At 39.7% G+C, this 15,697-nt stretch overlaps 2 protein-coding genes across 2 annotated transcripts in view; both read right to left on the bottom strand.

Moving 5' to 3' along the window:
* Positions 1 to 5,612: 5,612 nt before the first annotated feature.
* On the bottom strand, positions 5,613 to 10,899 carry LOC115776186 (FK506-binding protein 15-like). The gene is made up of 4 exons (XM_030723776.1): positions 10,844 to 10,899; positions 9,650 to 10,326; positions 6,881 to 6,989; positions 5,613 to 6,702 (listed from the first exon to the last, which is right to left on the bottom strand). Exons 2-4 carry the CDS (start codon positions 10,255 to 10,257, stop codon positions 6,625 to 6,627), a joined length of 795 nt encoding a protein of 264 aa, XP_030579636.1. The 5' UTR covers positions 10,258 to 10,326; positions 10,844 to 10,899; the 3' UTR covers positions 5,613 to 6,624.
* Positions 10,900 to 10,906: 7 nt separating this feature from the next.
* LOC115776171 (FK506-binding protein 15-like) overlaps positions 10,907 to 15,697 on the bottom strand; it is a 6,148-nt gene continuing 1,357 nt past the window's right edge. The window contains exons 2-7 of the mRNA XM_030723749.1: positions 14,298 to 14,434; positions 13,981 to 14,136; positions 13,709 to 13,861; positions 12,652 to 12,741; positions 12,317 to 12,429; positions 10,907 to 10,950 (exon numbers count right to left, since the gene is read on the bottom strand). Of these exons, the coding sequence (XP_030579609.1) occupies positions 12,397 to 12,429; positions 12,652 to 12,741; positions 13,709 to 13,861; positions 13,981 to 14,136; positions 14,298 to 14,434 (569 nt within the window). The 3' untranslated portion in view covers positions 10,907 to 10,950; positions 12,317 to 12,396. The remainder of the gene's footprint in view (positions 10,951 to 12,316; positions 12,430 to 12,651; positions 12,742 to 13,708; positions 13,862 to 13,980; positions 14,137 to 14,297; positions 14,435 to 15,697) is intronic.

The following is a 15,697-nucleotide window of genomic DNA, read 5'->3' as shown; positions in this document are numbered from 1 at the left end:
TCTCTCTCTCGCTCTCTCTCTCGCTCTCTAGATATAGATCTCTCTCTCTCTCTCTCTCTCGCTCTCTAGATATAGATCTCTCTCTCTCGCTCTCTCTCGCTCTCTCTCTCTCTCTCTAGATATAGATCTCTCTCTCTCGCTCTCGCTCTCTCTCTCGCTCTCTAGATATAGATCTCTCTCGCTCTCTCTCTCGCTCTCTCTCTCGCTCTCTAGATATAGATCTCTCTCTCTCGCTCTCTCGCTCGGTCTCTCTCCGCTCTCTCTCTCGCTCTCTAGATATAGATCTCTCTCTCTCGCTCTCTCTCTCTCTCTCGCTCTCTCTCTCGCTCTCTAGATATAGATCTCTCTCTCTCTCGCTCTCTCGCTCGGCTCTCTCTCGCTCTCTCTCTCGCTCTCTAGATATAGATCTCTCTCTCGCTCTCTCTCTCTCTCTCTAGATATAGATCTCTCTCTCTCGCTCTCTCTCTCGCTCTCTAGATATAGATCTCTCTCTCTCGCTCTCTCTCTCGCTCTCTCTCTCGCTCTCTCTCTCGCTCTCTCTCTCGCTCTCTAGATATAGATCTCTGTCTCTCGCTCTCTCGCTCTATCAGATAGATATAGGAATTAAAAAAAAAAGAAAAATAATACAAATTAGTTGGTGGGTGATTCTATTAAAAAAAATCATATAAAACTGAAAACATTCTCACCGTCACGTCCAGACCCGTCGCTATGGGCGGGCCCTGGGGGGCCGTGCCCGCCCACTGATACGCTTGGGCCCGCCCTGGCCCGCCCACCCAAGCCATATCACTAATCAAGCTAATAATAGTGGTGCCCTCCCTGTTGGATTTCATAAGCCCCCCCTTAAGAGTGAGATCTGGCGACGGGACTGGTCACGTCAGAATCAATGGTACAAATTAAGCATATTTAATGGATTCATGCACAACTTTGCCTTCATAGTATAAAAACTGTCCAAGTTAGAAGGTGTCAGAGTAAATCAGGGTGAAAACATCTTAATCTAAATCTTAATTGATTTAGATTAAGATATGTTCTTCACCAGTTTTGAGCCCTCATAACTTCTTAAGTATAGAAGATAGAAGTGAGGCAAATTTTTCAGGGTCAAAAAAGACACTGCTCAAAAAAATAAAGGGAACACTTAAACAACACAATATAACTCCAAGTAAATCAAACTTCTGTGAAATCAAATGGTAAATGGACTAGCTCTTATATAGCGCTTTTCTACTCAGTCAGAGCACTCAAAGCGCTATTACAACATGTTTACATTCACCCATGCACTCCCATTCATACAAGCACTTCCATGTTTGCTAAGCTAAGTGCTTTTTAATTAACTATCATTCACACACATTCATACTCCGACGGGACGGTCGGAGAGCAACTTGGGGTTAAGTATCTTGCCCAAGGATACATTGGCATGTAGCCTGGAGTAGCCAGGAATCAAACCGCTGACCTTCTGATCAGTAGGTGACCTGCTCTACCTACTGAGCTACAGCCACCCCTACTGTCCATTTAGGAAGCAACACTGATTGACAATCAATTTCACTTGGTGTTGTGCAAATGGAATAGACAACAGGTGGAAATTATTGGCAGTTAGCAAGACACACTCAAAAGAGTGGTTCTGCAGGTGGGACCACAGACCACTTCTCAGTACCTATGCTTTCTGGCTGATGTTTTGGTCACTTTTGAATGTTGGTGGTGCTTTCACACTCATGATAGCATGAGATGGACTCTACAACCCACACAAGTGGCTAAGGTAGTGCAGCTCATCCAGGATGGCACATCAATGTGAGCTGTGGCAAGAAGGTTTGCTGTGTCTGTCAGCATAGTGTCCAGAGGCTGGAGGAGCTACCAGGAGACAGGCCAGTACACCAGAAGATGTGGAGGAGGCCGTAGGAGGACAACAACCCAGCAGCAGGACCGCTACCTCCACCATTGTGCAAGGAGGAACAGGAGGAGTACTGCCAGAGCCCTGCAAAATCACCTCTAGCAGGCCACAAATGTGCATGTGTCTGCACAATCGGTTAGAAACCGACTCCATGAGGATGGTATGAGGGCCCAACGTCCACAGATGGGGGTTGTGCTCACAGCCCAACACCGTGCAGGACGCTTGGCATTTGCCAGAGAACACCAGGATTGGCAAATTCACCACTGGCGCCCTGTGCTCTTCACAGATGAAAGCAGGTTCACACTGAGCACATGTGACAGACGTGACAGAGTGTGGAGACGCTGTGGAGAGCGATCTGCTGCCTGCAACATCCTTCAGTATGACCGGTTTGGCAGTGGGTCAGTCATGGTGTGGGGTGGCATTTCTTTGGAGGGCCGCACAGCCCTCCATGCTACCAGAGGTAGCATGACTGCCATTAGGTACCGAGATGAGATCCTCAGACCCCTTGTGAGACCATACGCTGGTGTGTTTGGCCCTGGGTTCCTCCTAATGCAGGACAATGCTAGACCTCATGTGGCTGGAGTGTGTCAGCAGTTCCTGCAAGATGAAGGCATTGAAGCTATGGACTGGCCCGCCCGTTCCCCAGACCTGAATCCGATTGAGCACATCTGGGACATCATGTCTCGCTCCATCCACCGTCACGTTGCACCACAGACTATCCAGGAGTTGGCGGATGCTTTAGTCCAGGTCTGGGAGAAGATCCCTCAGGAGACCATGCGCAACCTCATCAGGAGCATGCCTAGGCATTGTAGGGAGGTCATACAGGCACGTGGAGGCCACACACAATACTGAACCTCATTTTGACTTGTTTTAAGGACCTTACATCAAAGTTGGATCAGCCTGTAGTGTGTTTTTCCACTTTAATTTTGTGTATGACTCCAAATCCAGGCTTCCATTGGTTAATAAATTTGATTTCCATTGATGATTTTTGTGTGATTTTGTTGTCAGCACATTCAACTTTGTACAGAACAAAGTATTCAATGAGAATATTTCATTCATTCAGATCTAAGATGTGTTATTTGAGTGTTCCCTTTACTTTTTTGAGCAGTGCACATTTGACATCTGTTAAAAATTGCGAACTTCAGCAACTGGGTGGCTTAGTGATGAAGCCGGCGACCACATACATATACCGCGTTGTGGTGCGGGCAGCGCAGGTTTGAGTCCCGGCCCATCGCCAATTTGCCCGCGTGTCTTCCCCTGTGTCTTTCCCCGATTTTCCTGTCTCTCTCCACTGCCCATAAAAGCAGCTGTGGCCAAAAAATGCAAAAAAAAAAGTTGCAAACTAATTTTACACCCACTTCAAGTGTCACACTCTACAGGTGCTGGTCATAAAATTAGAATATCATGAAAAAGTTGATTTATTTCAGTAATTCCATTCAAAAAGTGAAACTTTTTATATATATTATATGCATTCATTACACACAGACTAATATATTTCAAATGTTTATTTCTTTTAATTTTGATGAGTATAATTGAGAACTAATAAAATGCCCAAATTCAGTATCTCAGAAAATTTGAATATTGTAAAAAGTTTCAATATTGAAGGCACCTGGTGCCACACTCCAATCAGCCAATTAACTCAAAACACCTGCAAAGGCCTTTAAATTGTCTCTCAGTCTAGTTCTGTAGGCTACACAATCATGGGGAAGACTGCTGACTTGACAGTTGTCCAAAAGATGACCACTGACACCTTGCACAAGGGGGACAAGACATAAAAGGTCATTGCTAAAGAGGCTGGCTGTTCACAGAGCTCTGTGTCCAAGCACATTAACAGAGAGGCGAAGGGAAGGAAAAGATGTGGTAGAAAAAAGTGCATAAGCAATAGGGATAATCGCACCCTGGAGAGGATTGTGAAACAAAAGCCATTCAAAAATGTGGGGGAGATTCACAAAGAGTGGACTGCAGCTGGAGTCAGTACCTCAAGAACCACCACACACAGATGTATGCAAGACATGGGTTTCAGCTCTCACATTCCTTGTGTCAAGCCTGTCTTGAACAAGAGACGGCCTCAGAAGCGTCTCGCCTGGGCTAAAGACAAAAAGGACTGGACTGCTGCTGAGTGGTCCAAAGTTATGTTCTCTGATCAAAGTAAATTTTGCATTTCCTTTGGAAATCAAGGTCCCACAGTATGGAGGAAGAGACACACAGAATCCATCGTGGGTGGCTGTAGCTCAGTAGGTAGAGCGGGTCACCTACTGATCGGAAGATCAGCGGTTCGATTCCTGGCTACATGCCAATGTATCCTTGGGCAAGATACTTTACCCCAAGTTGCTCTCCGACCGTCCCGTCAGAGTATGAATGTGTGTGTGTTAGCTAATTAAAAGCACTTAGCTTAGTAAACATGGAAGTGCTTGTATGAATGGGTGAATGTAAACATGTTGTATAAGCGCTTTGAGTGCTCATACTGAGTAGAAAAGCACTATATAAGAACTAGTCCATTTACCATATTGCTTGAGGTCCAGTTAGTTTCCACAGTCAGTGATGGTTTGGGGTGCCATGTCATCTGCTGGTGTTGGTCCACTGTGTTTTCTGAAGTCCAAGCAGTCGGTTACCAGGAAGTTTTAGAGCACTTCATGCTTCCTGCTGCTGTCCAACTTTATGGAGATGCAGATTTCACTTTCCTACAGGACTTGGCACCTGCACACAGTGCCAAAGCAACCAGTACCTGGTTTAAGAACCATGGTATCCTTGTTCTTAATTGGCCAGCAAACTCACCTGAATTTAACCCCATAGAAAATCTATGGGCTATTGTGAAGAGGAAGCTGTGATACGCCAGACCCAACAATTCAGAAGAGCTGAAGGCTGTTAGAGCAACCTGGGCTCTCATAACACCTGAGCAGTGCCACAGACTGATTGACCCCATGCCACGCTGTATTGCTGCAGTAATCCAAGCAAAATGAGCCAACTCAGTATTGAGTGCTGTACATGCTCATACTTTTCATGTCCATACTTTTCAGTTGGCCAACATTTTTAAAAATCTTTTTTTTGTATTGGTCTTAATATTCTAATTTTCTGAGATACTGAATTTGGGGTTTTCATTAGTTGTCAGTTATAATCAAGATTAAAAGAAATAAACATTTGAAATATATCAGTCTGTGTGTAATGAATGAATATAATATACAAGTTTCACTTTTTTAATGGAATTACTGAAATACATCAACTTGTTCATAATCTTATTTTATGACCAGCACCTGTAAAGCTAAAAATCACATTTTGGTTCACAACTGTTGTGTTGTTGCTGTTTGGTTTTTTTTTGTTTTGTTTGTTTGTTTTTTCCCCTCTATGAACAAATTTAAAAATACAATACAAAGAAATCATGAGATGGTAAAAATATTCATGGCTAATTAAGGATTAAGTTGGTGTACAAAAACCCTGTATGACTTGTTTTTTTCCTTTTACAAAATAAAGACATTTCCATCATAAACTGATACAGAAAATTTATGTATTGGTACATTAAAAACTGACCTGCAGGAAATTAAGCACCTGGTGCTTAACATTTCATAGGAAAGCAAGGCCCATCCTAAGAAACCCCTTTTCCAAGGACATGCTATGACATGAGACGTTTTAACGTAAAAGCTACATTCAATTTATGTTATTGTTATTCATGTTATTAGTCACACATTTTCCTTCAATTACTCTTGATTTAAAGGTCTTTAAAACAATGAGCCCATGGAAATTATACCGCACTGGAAGTAACTACTTTGAAACTTTTTTTTTAAAATTCCGGTCGACAATTAATGTTTGATAGCGGTCAGAAGCTGTAGTGGACCACACCATTTTCTATTTCTAATCAGTACTACATGTTTTTAGATGTATCTACTCAGGTTTTTGAGTATGTTTCATAACTGTTCAGTCTGATGTCAGGTTTCTTTTCTGACGTTTGAACTGAATTCATCTGACTTCAGATGAATTGCCATAAATACTGAGGGTCCATTCTGCAGTCCGCTCATTGTTGGTGCTTCAGTTACATGGCAACAATATAGCTTTCCTTGGGTCTAGAAGTCCTCCTACTGGTCATTGGCAGACATCCCACCAAAGAGATAATCATACCATGTGTTTTAACTAGCAACTGATCATTAACCTTTTGGGGTAATTAAAAGGGTGATATTCACTTAAGTATTACGTTCCTGAAATATCCAATCTGAGACTGAAAATAATACACTAAAACTTGCTTAGCACACACAACACACCAGGAGAGCCATTAAAGGCCACATTTTTCTTATCATTTATTTTCTGAAATTAATATCAGGTTAACAAAACTATGTAAAAGTTCTATATTCAAAGCCGTGCACTAATTATTAAAAACTTTGTGAGAATACGGTCTGAAATCATTTATTCCTGCAAGTTAATGTGCTACACTGATCATATTAAAATCTGAGACTGAACTGCATCAACAACTGCTACTAGATAAGTAAAGAAAAGTATTTCATTATATGCCTCTAATTACAGGCTTTCAAGATAAATCAGGGTCTTTGCTTTCTGGGATGGTGTCTGCAGCTGCTGGTCAGTGACCAGTACAACACAGAGCTGCAGAGCCAGGGTGTCTGACTCCTCTGTCCAGTCCATCAGCTGAGGCTTCTCTTTTATCTTCACAGCTCTACCATATAAAGGCAGCTGGTACATCTTACACCTGTTTGTAGCGTTGAAAATTAAAAGACAGCGACTCATAGTGTTCTGGTTTCATTTCAGTTCAACCAGTCCAGATCATCATCATCGTCATCATCACCAAATAGAGGAGCAGGTGGTGGACGGCCCTTCAGGCTCTGGATACAAATCAGAGGCAAAATCATAAATAGTGAAACATGAATGCTAAAACATTTCTGACACAACACAAAGGAAGGGCTGGGGTCAGGGGGTGGGGGTGGGTGATGGGGAAGTGGGAGTTAAGAGTGTTTAATCAAATCTGAGAGCTTTGCCTGAACTCTACAGATCCTTCCTTACCATCTCCTCCTCTTCTTCCTCCTCACTGGGTGCTGGAGGGGGGTTGGCAGAGGTTGTGTTCTGGAAAAATGGCTCTTCTCCATTTTCCTCACTAATTCTCCCAGTCAGACTGAGAGAATAGCAGAAAAAGAGGGGTGGGACAGACAGAAAGACAGAAGAATAAACAGGGAAGAGGAGATGAAGCCGGCAGGATACAGTTCACACAGGTAGTTAGTTTGCTGGCAGTCATGTCAGTAAGTAATGAAGACATAAATGTGTTACAAGTTAAAGGAAATCTGTTAGCCTTTAAGACTGCTTCAGATGCCATCTACAGGTCAAAATATATACATAGCATATACACAAAGTGATGCTATTAATGTTATATTATTTATTGGCATCCAGTGATTAACATTTCAATACTGCTGACAGTTGTTTGTCATTACAGTCTAAAAAAATGTTTGAAATGTGATACATTCAAGGACTAATGAGAAACACAAATTACAAGTTAAGTCCTGATAAGATAAAGTACATAAGCCCTGCTGTTAAAACAAGCCTAATATATAAGCCATGAAATAACCATTGGGCCTTGGTAAGTGTTTTCAGGTATTCACTGGTTCAAAAGACTTTAAAGGCGACTTTGTACAGTTGAAGCAACCATGTTTCAGGTCAGTTCATGATAATGTTTGTACTGTATTTTGTGGAGATTAGGTCTTTTTTTTTTTTATTGAAACATATTGTGATTGACAGTCCTAATTGGGTCTTCATTAGCACATCCAGTATGTGTGTGTTTTAGCTGTATATAATTCCAAGCCCTAGGCTTTACTTTTTAGGACCTGAAGCAACTTCCATCTTTTTTTTTGTCTACTGTTCAAAAAATTCAAATAAATTTTAAAATCCAGTTATATAAGTAGAAGTCTATGGGAAAACAATCCAAAAACTTCCTTTGAGCTAAGACCTCAGTAAACACCCTCCTGATAAGTTTATGGTATTGTGCAGTATTTTCAAGTCTTACTGAATATAGACGGATATTTATTTTGTAAGTTATGATCGCAATTAAACTGAAAAAAGGATAATAAAGCTTTATAGTGTGATTTTCTATAACCATGCAGTGTCCCTCAGTTTCCAGTGCCCCCCCAAGTTTGAAAACACCAAAATGGTGATGGAAAACCACTCAGTTTAAGGCTTTATAAGGGGCCTTACTAACGAGTGATGTCACAGTGGTATAGCCATCCTTTATATACAGTCAATGCTATACACACCAGTTAATTAAGAAAATTTAATCTATGGAATGAGTATATGTCATCGCTAATTACTGTCTTTATATCCACATTAGTATTCTGGCCTTGGGTCTTTATCAGGTCATTTTGATCACTTTCGGGATATAATATTTCCACAGAACACAAGAAAGAGATTTCTGAACCAGTACAGGATGTCTACATGGTTAAACAACCTAAGCTGATCACAACTGTGCAAAAAAAAAAAAAAAAATGGTAAAAAACACATTCTTGTTCACTGAGCTGAGTTTCACTTAATCATTAATCTCTGGCTGGAGGTTTCTTCCTGTTAAAAGGAAGTTTTTTTCTTCCTACCGTTGCCAAGTGCTTGCTCATAAGGGGTCGTATTTGCTGTTGGGTTTTCTCTGTATTATTGTAGGGTCTTTACCTTACAATATAAAGCACCTTGAGGTGACTGCTGTGATTTGGTGCTATATAAATAAAACTAAACTGAACTGAAAGATGTTTAATTACCTTAGTATAAATGGTACGGCAAAATCTCACCAGACACACTGACATCTCACACTGCTTCACCCTATCTACAAATAACTGATTTGAAGCTGATTTCTTGAGATGATGTTAGTTACACAAATGTAATAAAAACATGTGCTGAGGTAGAAAAGATCTGTTTTGTATCTATGGTATTATACTTTATCTCTCACATGATCTTTCACAACAGCTTATCATAAATAATCATGTTTCCTCATATAAACACACAAACATTTGTAATGATATAAAATAATCTACAAAACAGAAAATGTGTCATAGTTCATGTTAGTTTCCTTCAAGAATTCCCTTGAGTTAATAAGAAGCATCAAATATTCACATCTATTAAAATTTTGTGGCTATTTTCCATCTTAAGCTGTTGCTGGGTGACATCAATTCTGCCAAGGTTAAATAGTCTACTTCTATGGATGACTTGTCTTGAGATTTCATTAAAATGACTGGATGGTCATCACTCATTTGATGTTAGTATTGTCTGGTGATATGTGGTGGGCTTTTTCCCATGACATTGTTTTAGAGGTTTATTTTTTTCTTCATTCTAATCATTCATAAATTTATTTAATTATGTCACATTTAATATACTGAAATTAAGTCACTTTTGTTACTTCCAGTCTGTGTAAATATCCATCCATTCCCCTACAGCTCCTTCTCTTCATGTGGGATGTACTGTGTAGCTAAGTCCCATACTCACTTTTTTTTTTTTTTTTAAACTTTCAATTAAATGTCATACAATGAATGTTTTAGTATTTTCAGATTTTTACATGCATCACTTATGGTTGACATTTTCTTGGTATTTAACATTAAATTCATTTAAATACATGTTGCATTTAGACTTTAGCAAGCTCCTCAGCAATACAATGTCTTCTTAATATATGTATTCTTGAGTGTACCTATCAAAATGGTCTTTTCTATGATGGCTCTTATGAACTTACAAATTTGTATTCTTGTGTGTGTGTGTGTAGCTGTGCCTGTGTAAACAAAGTTACTCCCAGCTAGTATAACTGGTATTGACCTTGTGTCATCTCCTGAGCTGTTCTGAAGTGCACTCGGTGGTGGAGGTGGGTTGGATGGGGGTCCAAAGGCTTTCTGGGAAGCAGCATTTATTTCTTCTTCATGCTCTCCATTCTCCTCCATGCTCTCCACATCTACCTCACTGGTCACTGCAGCATTTCTTTCTGACACAGTTTCTTGTCCGTCCTCAGGTGGTAAACGTTCATCCAGATTTAAAGACTTGATGACATCTTTTTCTTCTGCAGAGCTTTCAGGAGCAGCCTGCTGCCCTTCTTCCTGTGAAACCTCACACTGTGGTGCTGCTATTGCTGCCACTACTACTGTGTCTTGCGATTCAATTTCAGTTGTTGCAACTGCATGGATATTGGTGCTTTCTGAATGCTCTTGCTGGCTTGTTCTCTTTGCCTCAGATCCTGTCTCCGTCTCCTTCTCTGCTGCTTCTTCCTGACCCACCAAAGTGTCGCTGACTTGATGAGAATCCAAATCAGCCACATGTTCTTCCTCCTTCTCGTCCTTTCGGACCTCCCTCTCTCCATTCACATGCACATTCTGATGAGGTTTCTCTGCCTTTTGTTTCACATTCTCACTTTTTTCCTCCTCTTCCTCCATTTCCTCCTCTTTTTTAATTGGTCTTGTTGCAGATCTCTCCTCGCCACTAAGGAGCTGCAGAGTTACATTCTAGAAAAAATATGTAACCATATTAATAGAAAAGGTCACTAAGAAGTAAGGCTGTGCAGTTAGTAGAATTTTGATTTCAATATTAAATCCTAATGACCATAAAACTATGTAATCAACATAAAACAACTATTATTAAAATAATTGTCACATTGTACTCCATATACACTTAGTCCTGATTAATTCTGCAGGGCTGAGTCTTTGCAGCCCTACAACATAACCTACGTAAGTGGCCAGCGACATTGCCAGCACTTATGCTTGTGCTTAAGCTTCCACCTGTTTGAAGTTTATCCTAAAGGGTGTTAATATTAAAAGCTCTGGTGAATTTTTGATCTTGCTGACTACTGTTTTCAGTCAATGTCACAGTATTTAAAAGGAGAAAGTTTGTAACTCCATTCTGTAATATATACATCACTAGATTTAAGTGCTTTGGATACCAAAACATACGAGTACTCCAGTGTCACTCCAGATAACCATGCAAAGGTTGCTTTGGCATTTGAGCATGTAAAAAGGACTTTACCTTAATGGTAGTGACAATGACCCCCAGCACAGCCTTGCCACTATACGATTCAGTGAGATCAACTCCCCTCGCAGGGAGTGAAACACTCCGTTCATCACACGTTTCACCTACAAGCACACAAATTATGAGTTATGTCCCAGCATGCACTGGCCTTAAACTTCTGTCAGCATCAAACTAATACATACAGTATAATCTGTGAGCAAATTTTTCACCTCAGCTGATGTGTGTTGGCTGTGGCTCAGGAGGGTAGTGCAAGTAATCTACTAATCGGAGGGTGGCGGTTCGATTCCTGGCTGCTCCAGTCTGTATGGGCAAGATACTGAACCCCAAGTTGCTCTCTGATGCAGCCGTTGGCTTATGAATGTGTGTGAAAGTTAGATAGAAAGCACCTCGAAATAGAAAACAGTGCTTATATGGATCTGTGTGTGAATGGGTAATGCAAACGTGTTGTATAAAGCACTTTGAGTGCTCAGCTAGAGTAGAAAAGTGCTATATAAAAACTAGTCCATTTACCATATAATGACTGAGAACATGTTTTTTCTTATTAAGAATGAATAAGAGAAGGAAATCGATGTCAAAAAAATCATTTAAAATCTACTAAACCCACTAAACGTAAACACAACTTAAATCAGTTCCTACATGTATTAATATGTTTAAGATGTTTCCATTATAACAGAGTAGTAAAAATCATATATATATTATAAAGTAGTGATATATTTTAAAAAGCCCAGTTTGCAGCAACCATAATAAAAAACAGTTTGCAATTTAATCATTCGTTTGCCTTGAGGTCAAGACTGTGCAGCCAGTCAGATTTTTACACACCAAGCTCGCTAATCCACATCTTTATTGACTGAACGGGATTTATACCAGTTACTTATGAGATGGTCCACTGGGGGGAAGGGGGGGGCGGGTAGCATTACACACTATTGTTGTGTTGCCCGTGTCCCAACTTTTCTTCAGTTTAACTTTAGGTTTAAGTGATTTACAAATCATTTGCACCTTAGTTAGATTTAATACTCAGATTTTTTAAACAAGGGCGTATTACATATCAAAAACATTCCATTTATAAAATTAGGAAAACACTTAAGTCCTGCCGAACATACAGCATATATATAGTACACATGTGGGTGTGAGTGGAGTTATCAGCTACTCTGACAGTATCATTCAATATATCAACATAGAGGCCTCAAAAATGAGCTCTGTCAAAAAAAAGTTTTAAAATTGTTTCAACACACATTTAAAATGACAGACTCAAGATCAGAATTTACTGCTGCATTAGAAACATCAGGCATTCCTTATATTATGAAAACTAAGAGTAAGCTGTCTCTCACTGGTATCTGGAGGCACTAAGAGCTATTGCTGATCTCTTATTTCATTTTGTGATTTCTAGCAGCAAAATGGGTTTAGCCATCCCAAGAACACACGCACCTTCGTTCAATTGTTCCATTTCAGGGATTTCATATGACTCCTTACCTCTGCTGCAGTGTCTCCTGAATGCTCCTGCTCTTCAAGTTTGCGCTCCAGTTCAGCCACTCTTCTTTGCAGCTTCTCCCTTACAGCTGCTCCCTGCTGCTCCAAGGCTTGTACTTAAAGACAATAACCATACTGTGATTTTGTGTAAATGCGTTGGTCCCAGTCTCTATTTGTTTTGTCAGAGGATTCAGCTTTATAGGTACTGGCACAGTCTTAGTGGAAAAAGGCTAAATGTTACAAGTTCCTGGGAAATGGAGTCTGAGAAAATGCATTCCTAGCTAATGATGACCATTTAATCTCAGACAAAATGAATGAAATCTAGCCATTCATCCTACTTTTTCCTGAAGAGTGTGCAACTCTTCATTCTTGTGGTTCTGGATCAGACGCTGTTCTTCCGAGTCTCTCAACTGCTTCAGAACCATATACTGTTGACAGTGAAAGACCAAAAAATAATTCACCACATCATATTTTCCTCATACGATTGCATTATTTAAGCTTTTTTCTTTTTCCCCAACTTTATATTAAAAAAAAAAAAAAGTGTGACTGATATTAAACTGATATTTTTAAAAAAGTGTTTTCTACTATGAAAAGAGAATATCTATTAAGCTGTGTCTACACAAGAAGTGAATCACAGCAATGTGATGACCAGAGATCAAATAAAGTCGAGGACATTCGGCGACTTCAAGAGACTACAGGCACAGTGCAGCATCTCAGTATAAACCTCTCTCAACCTCAAGATGAGTGATTGAACCAACTACCAATGAGAGCACAGAATACAGGTGATTGACATATTACAAGGTAGTAATGAAGCACGTAGCAGCATTAGAGGGTTAGTGGCGCCTGGAACATCTGCTAGTGACCAACCAACAGCTTCAACTTTTGACATTTCTTGGTACCTTCTAGTCTTAAGCCTTTAATCATTTGCTAAATTAATTAACAGTTTTCTTTAAAGGTAAGGCAAGTTTTTATAACACATTTCAGCAACAAGGCAACTCCAAGTGCTAATATCCAATATTCATTCACCAAGTGCAATAATCACCATCTTCATTATTATATGTATACACTTATTTTATTTTTTACAATGTATATATTTTATACATTCTCTTATTTTCTGTATTTTTAACATTTTATTTTCTGTATATATTTTTATACATTTTATTTTTTGTATATTTTATACATATTGTTTTATTTTCTGTATATTTTAGATTATTAGATTTTTATTTGAGCAAGTCTGACTTTCTATTGTATGGCACTGAACAGGAGTGCCCCTCCAATCACACTGTACATCCTGTATAATGACAATAAAGGCATTCTATTCTATTTACATAAATACAAAAGACATTAAGATAAAATGATCAATGTAAGACAATATGAGAGTATGAGCTTGTGTACCTTTTCCTGCAGCTGGTTTAATTTGTCCTGCAGAGCCTCTCTCTGCTCTGTTAGCTCAGCCAGCTCTCTGCTGTGCTGCTCTTTAGCTGAAGCCAACATCTGGGAACACTTCCCCTTCCACTCCTGCTCAAGCTCTGCCTGCAGCTGAGACAACTGCAATACACATGCAACCCAATTTTAATGTAGCTACCAGAGATGAACACTTCCATAAAACATCCTGTTAGTTGATTCAGAAAACGTGATAGCCCTTGGGTTGGATGCAAGAATGTGACCTGTTCTGATGCAGCGTTGTCACTGCTGGTCCTGGCCTTGCGAAGCTGAGCTCGAAGTTTGTCCAGCTCCTGCTGGCTGTTCTTGCGCAGCTCCTCCACCTCCTCATCCCGGCGCTGACACTCTGCCTGCAGTTTCTTCTTTCTTTCTGAAAGTGCCTAAATTGGAGGAGAACCTTGTTTTTCAGACATCTAGTTTAAATTTAAAAAACATCTGCCAAAATTTATTCAGAACAGTTCTTGTTTCCCTGGTGACTATGAATTGCTATATTATACACAATAGTCCTGTCCCCAGGGACAAAAGGATGAAGTCCACTTACTCGTTCTAGACTCTCTTTGTCAGTCTTCAGGTCCTGCAGCTCCTCTTCTATGGTATTCACTTTCAGCTCAGTCTCTTTGCGCCTTTGCTTCTCTGACCGGTACTGAGTCTGAACCCTCTCTGCTGCCTCCTTCAGTTCTAAAACACATTAACACAGGCAGTTAGGCCAGTCCATCTTTAACAGTGACTTGGCCTAAAATAATCAGCTGACATCCTCATCTTTGCCCTTTTTGTACCAGGGCACTATATTTACCTACACATGGTAACCCTTATTTTCTTTTTGCTGATGTCCCACAAGTTTTTTTTTTTGTTTGTTTTTTTAAGACTTTCTGTTAAAGTAACACATTCTTAGCTCAAACAATGAAGCGAAAAATATTTGTGTGGCCAACTGTCGATCATGTATGGTCACAAGATCAGTTAATTATAGCCATGAGTTCAAAAGGAATGGGAATGAGGCAAGTCACAGACATAACTTATCATAAATGACCATGAGGAAACTGTGAGGCTGCTGTCCATTTCAAGAAAAAGGTAAAGTCTTGACCAACGTTTGAGCTCCCTGTATCGTCAGTACTTAGTACTTAGAACACCCTCTACAGTAGGCTTTGTGAAGTGGGTAAATACTGGTGATGTCATTAGGGCATTGTAAAGTCATTCAAGCTTAGAGGATTTGATTTCCTTTTCTAACAATCATATGGGCACCTCTTTTTGAAAGAAATCTTAATTTTAAAAGCGTGTGTGTGTGTTCTTTAGGGCAGTCAGACAATATTCAAAGACAGGCAGCTGCTCAGAGGAACCATGGCCTCTGATTGTTTGGAAAAGGTTTATAAATGTTTAAAAATCACATCGACAGACCTTTCCTAATGACGACTGAACAAGCCATAGCACTAACAAGCTCCTTAAAGACTTATTAAAATGTATCTATGAGCTCACATCTATTGGGATGCTGAAACTTTAAAGTTTGTTTTTGTTCATTCTCTGATTGTGCAAAATGTATCTGCTAAAAAGGATTCATAAATTATATAAACAACATTAGTCTTATTCTTAAATAAAACATTCTTCTAGTTTATGTTGAACGGAAGTAATATTTCTAATGGGTTTTATTTCTAGATCAGTTGTGCAGAGTTTGAAAAAAAAAAAAAAGTTAAACTTGTGTAGGTAACATGTATATTTGCCTGTTGGAACATGTATTAGAGATATGAATATAACTGTATGGTTCTTTGGCAGCTGTATTTTGTCAAGCTCCTGAGAGTTGTATTGCTCTTGAACTTGATTTTACTGAAAGATGTTGCAATATTTTGCCCACTCCATTCACCCCTCAGCTAGCTGTGACAGGTGGCTGCCCCTCTATGTGGCTCTGTGGACTCTGCAAATAAAATGGACATTTAATATCTGCAGATGAAG

Source organism: Archocentrus centrarchus, unplaced genomic scaffold, assembly GCF_007364275.1.
Source record: "Archocentrus centrarchus isolate MPI-CPG fArcCen1 unplaced genomic scaffold, fArcCen1 scaffold_27_ctg1, whole genome shotgun sequence".
NCBI classification, from domain to species: Eukaryota; Metazoa; Chordata; class Actinopteri; order Cichliformes; family Cichlidae; genus Archocentrus; species Archocentrus centrarchus.
This window is presented reverse-complemented; position numbering and strand designations above follow the sequence as displayed.

Excerpts from the sequence above, each read along its gene's own strand:
- LOC115776186 (XM_030723776.1), bottom strand. The coding sequence starts at position 10,257 with ATGGAGGAAGAGGAGGAAAAAAGTGAGAATGTGAAACAAAAGGCAGAG. Across the intron at positions 6,990-9,649 it reads AGCTCAGGAGATGACACAAG|TCTGACTGGGAGAATTAGTG; the intron begins GTCAATACCAGT and ends CTATTCTCTCAG. Across the intron at positions 6,703-6,880 it reads AGGAAGAAGAGGAGGAGATG|AGCCTGAAGGGCCGTCCACC; the intron begins GTAAGGAAGGAT and ends ATTTGTATCCAG.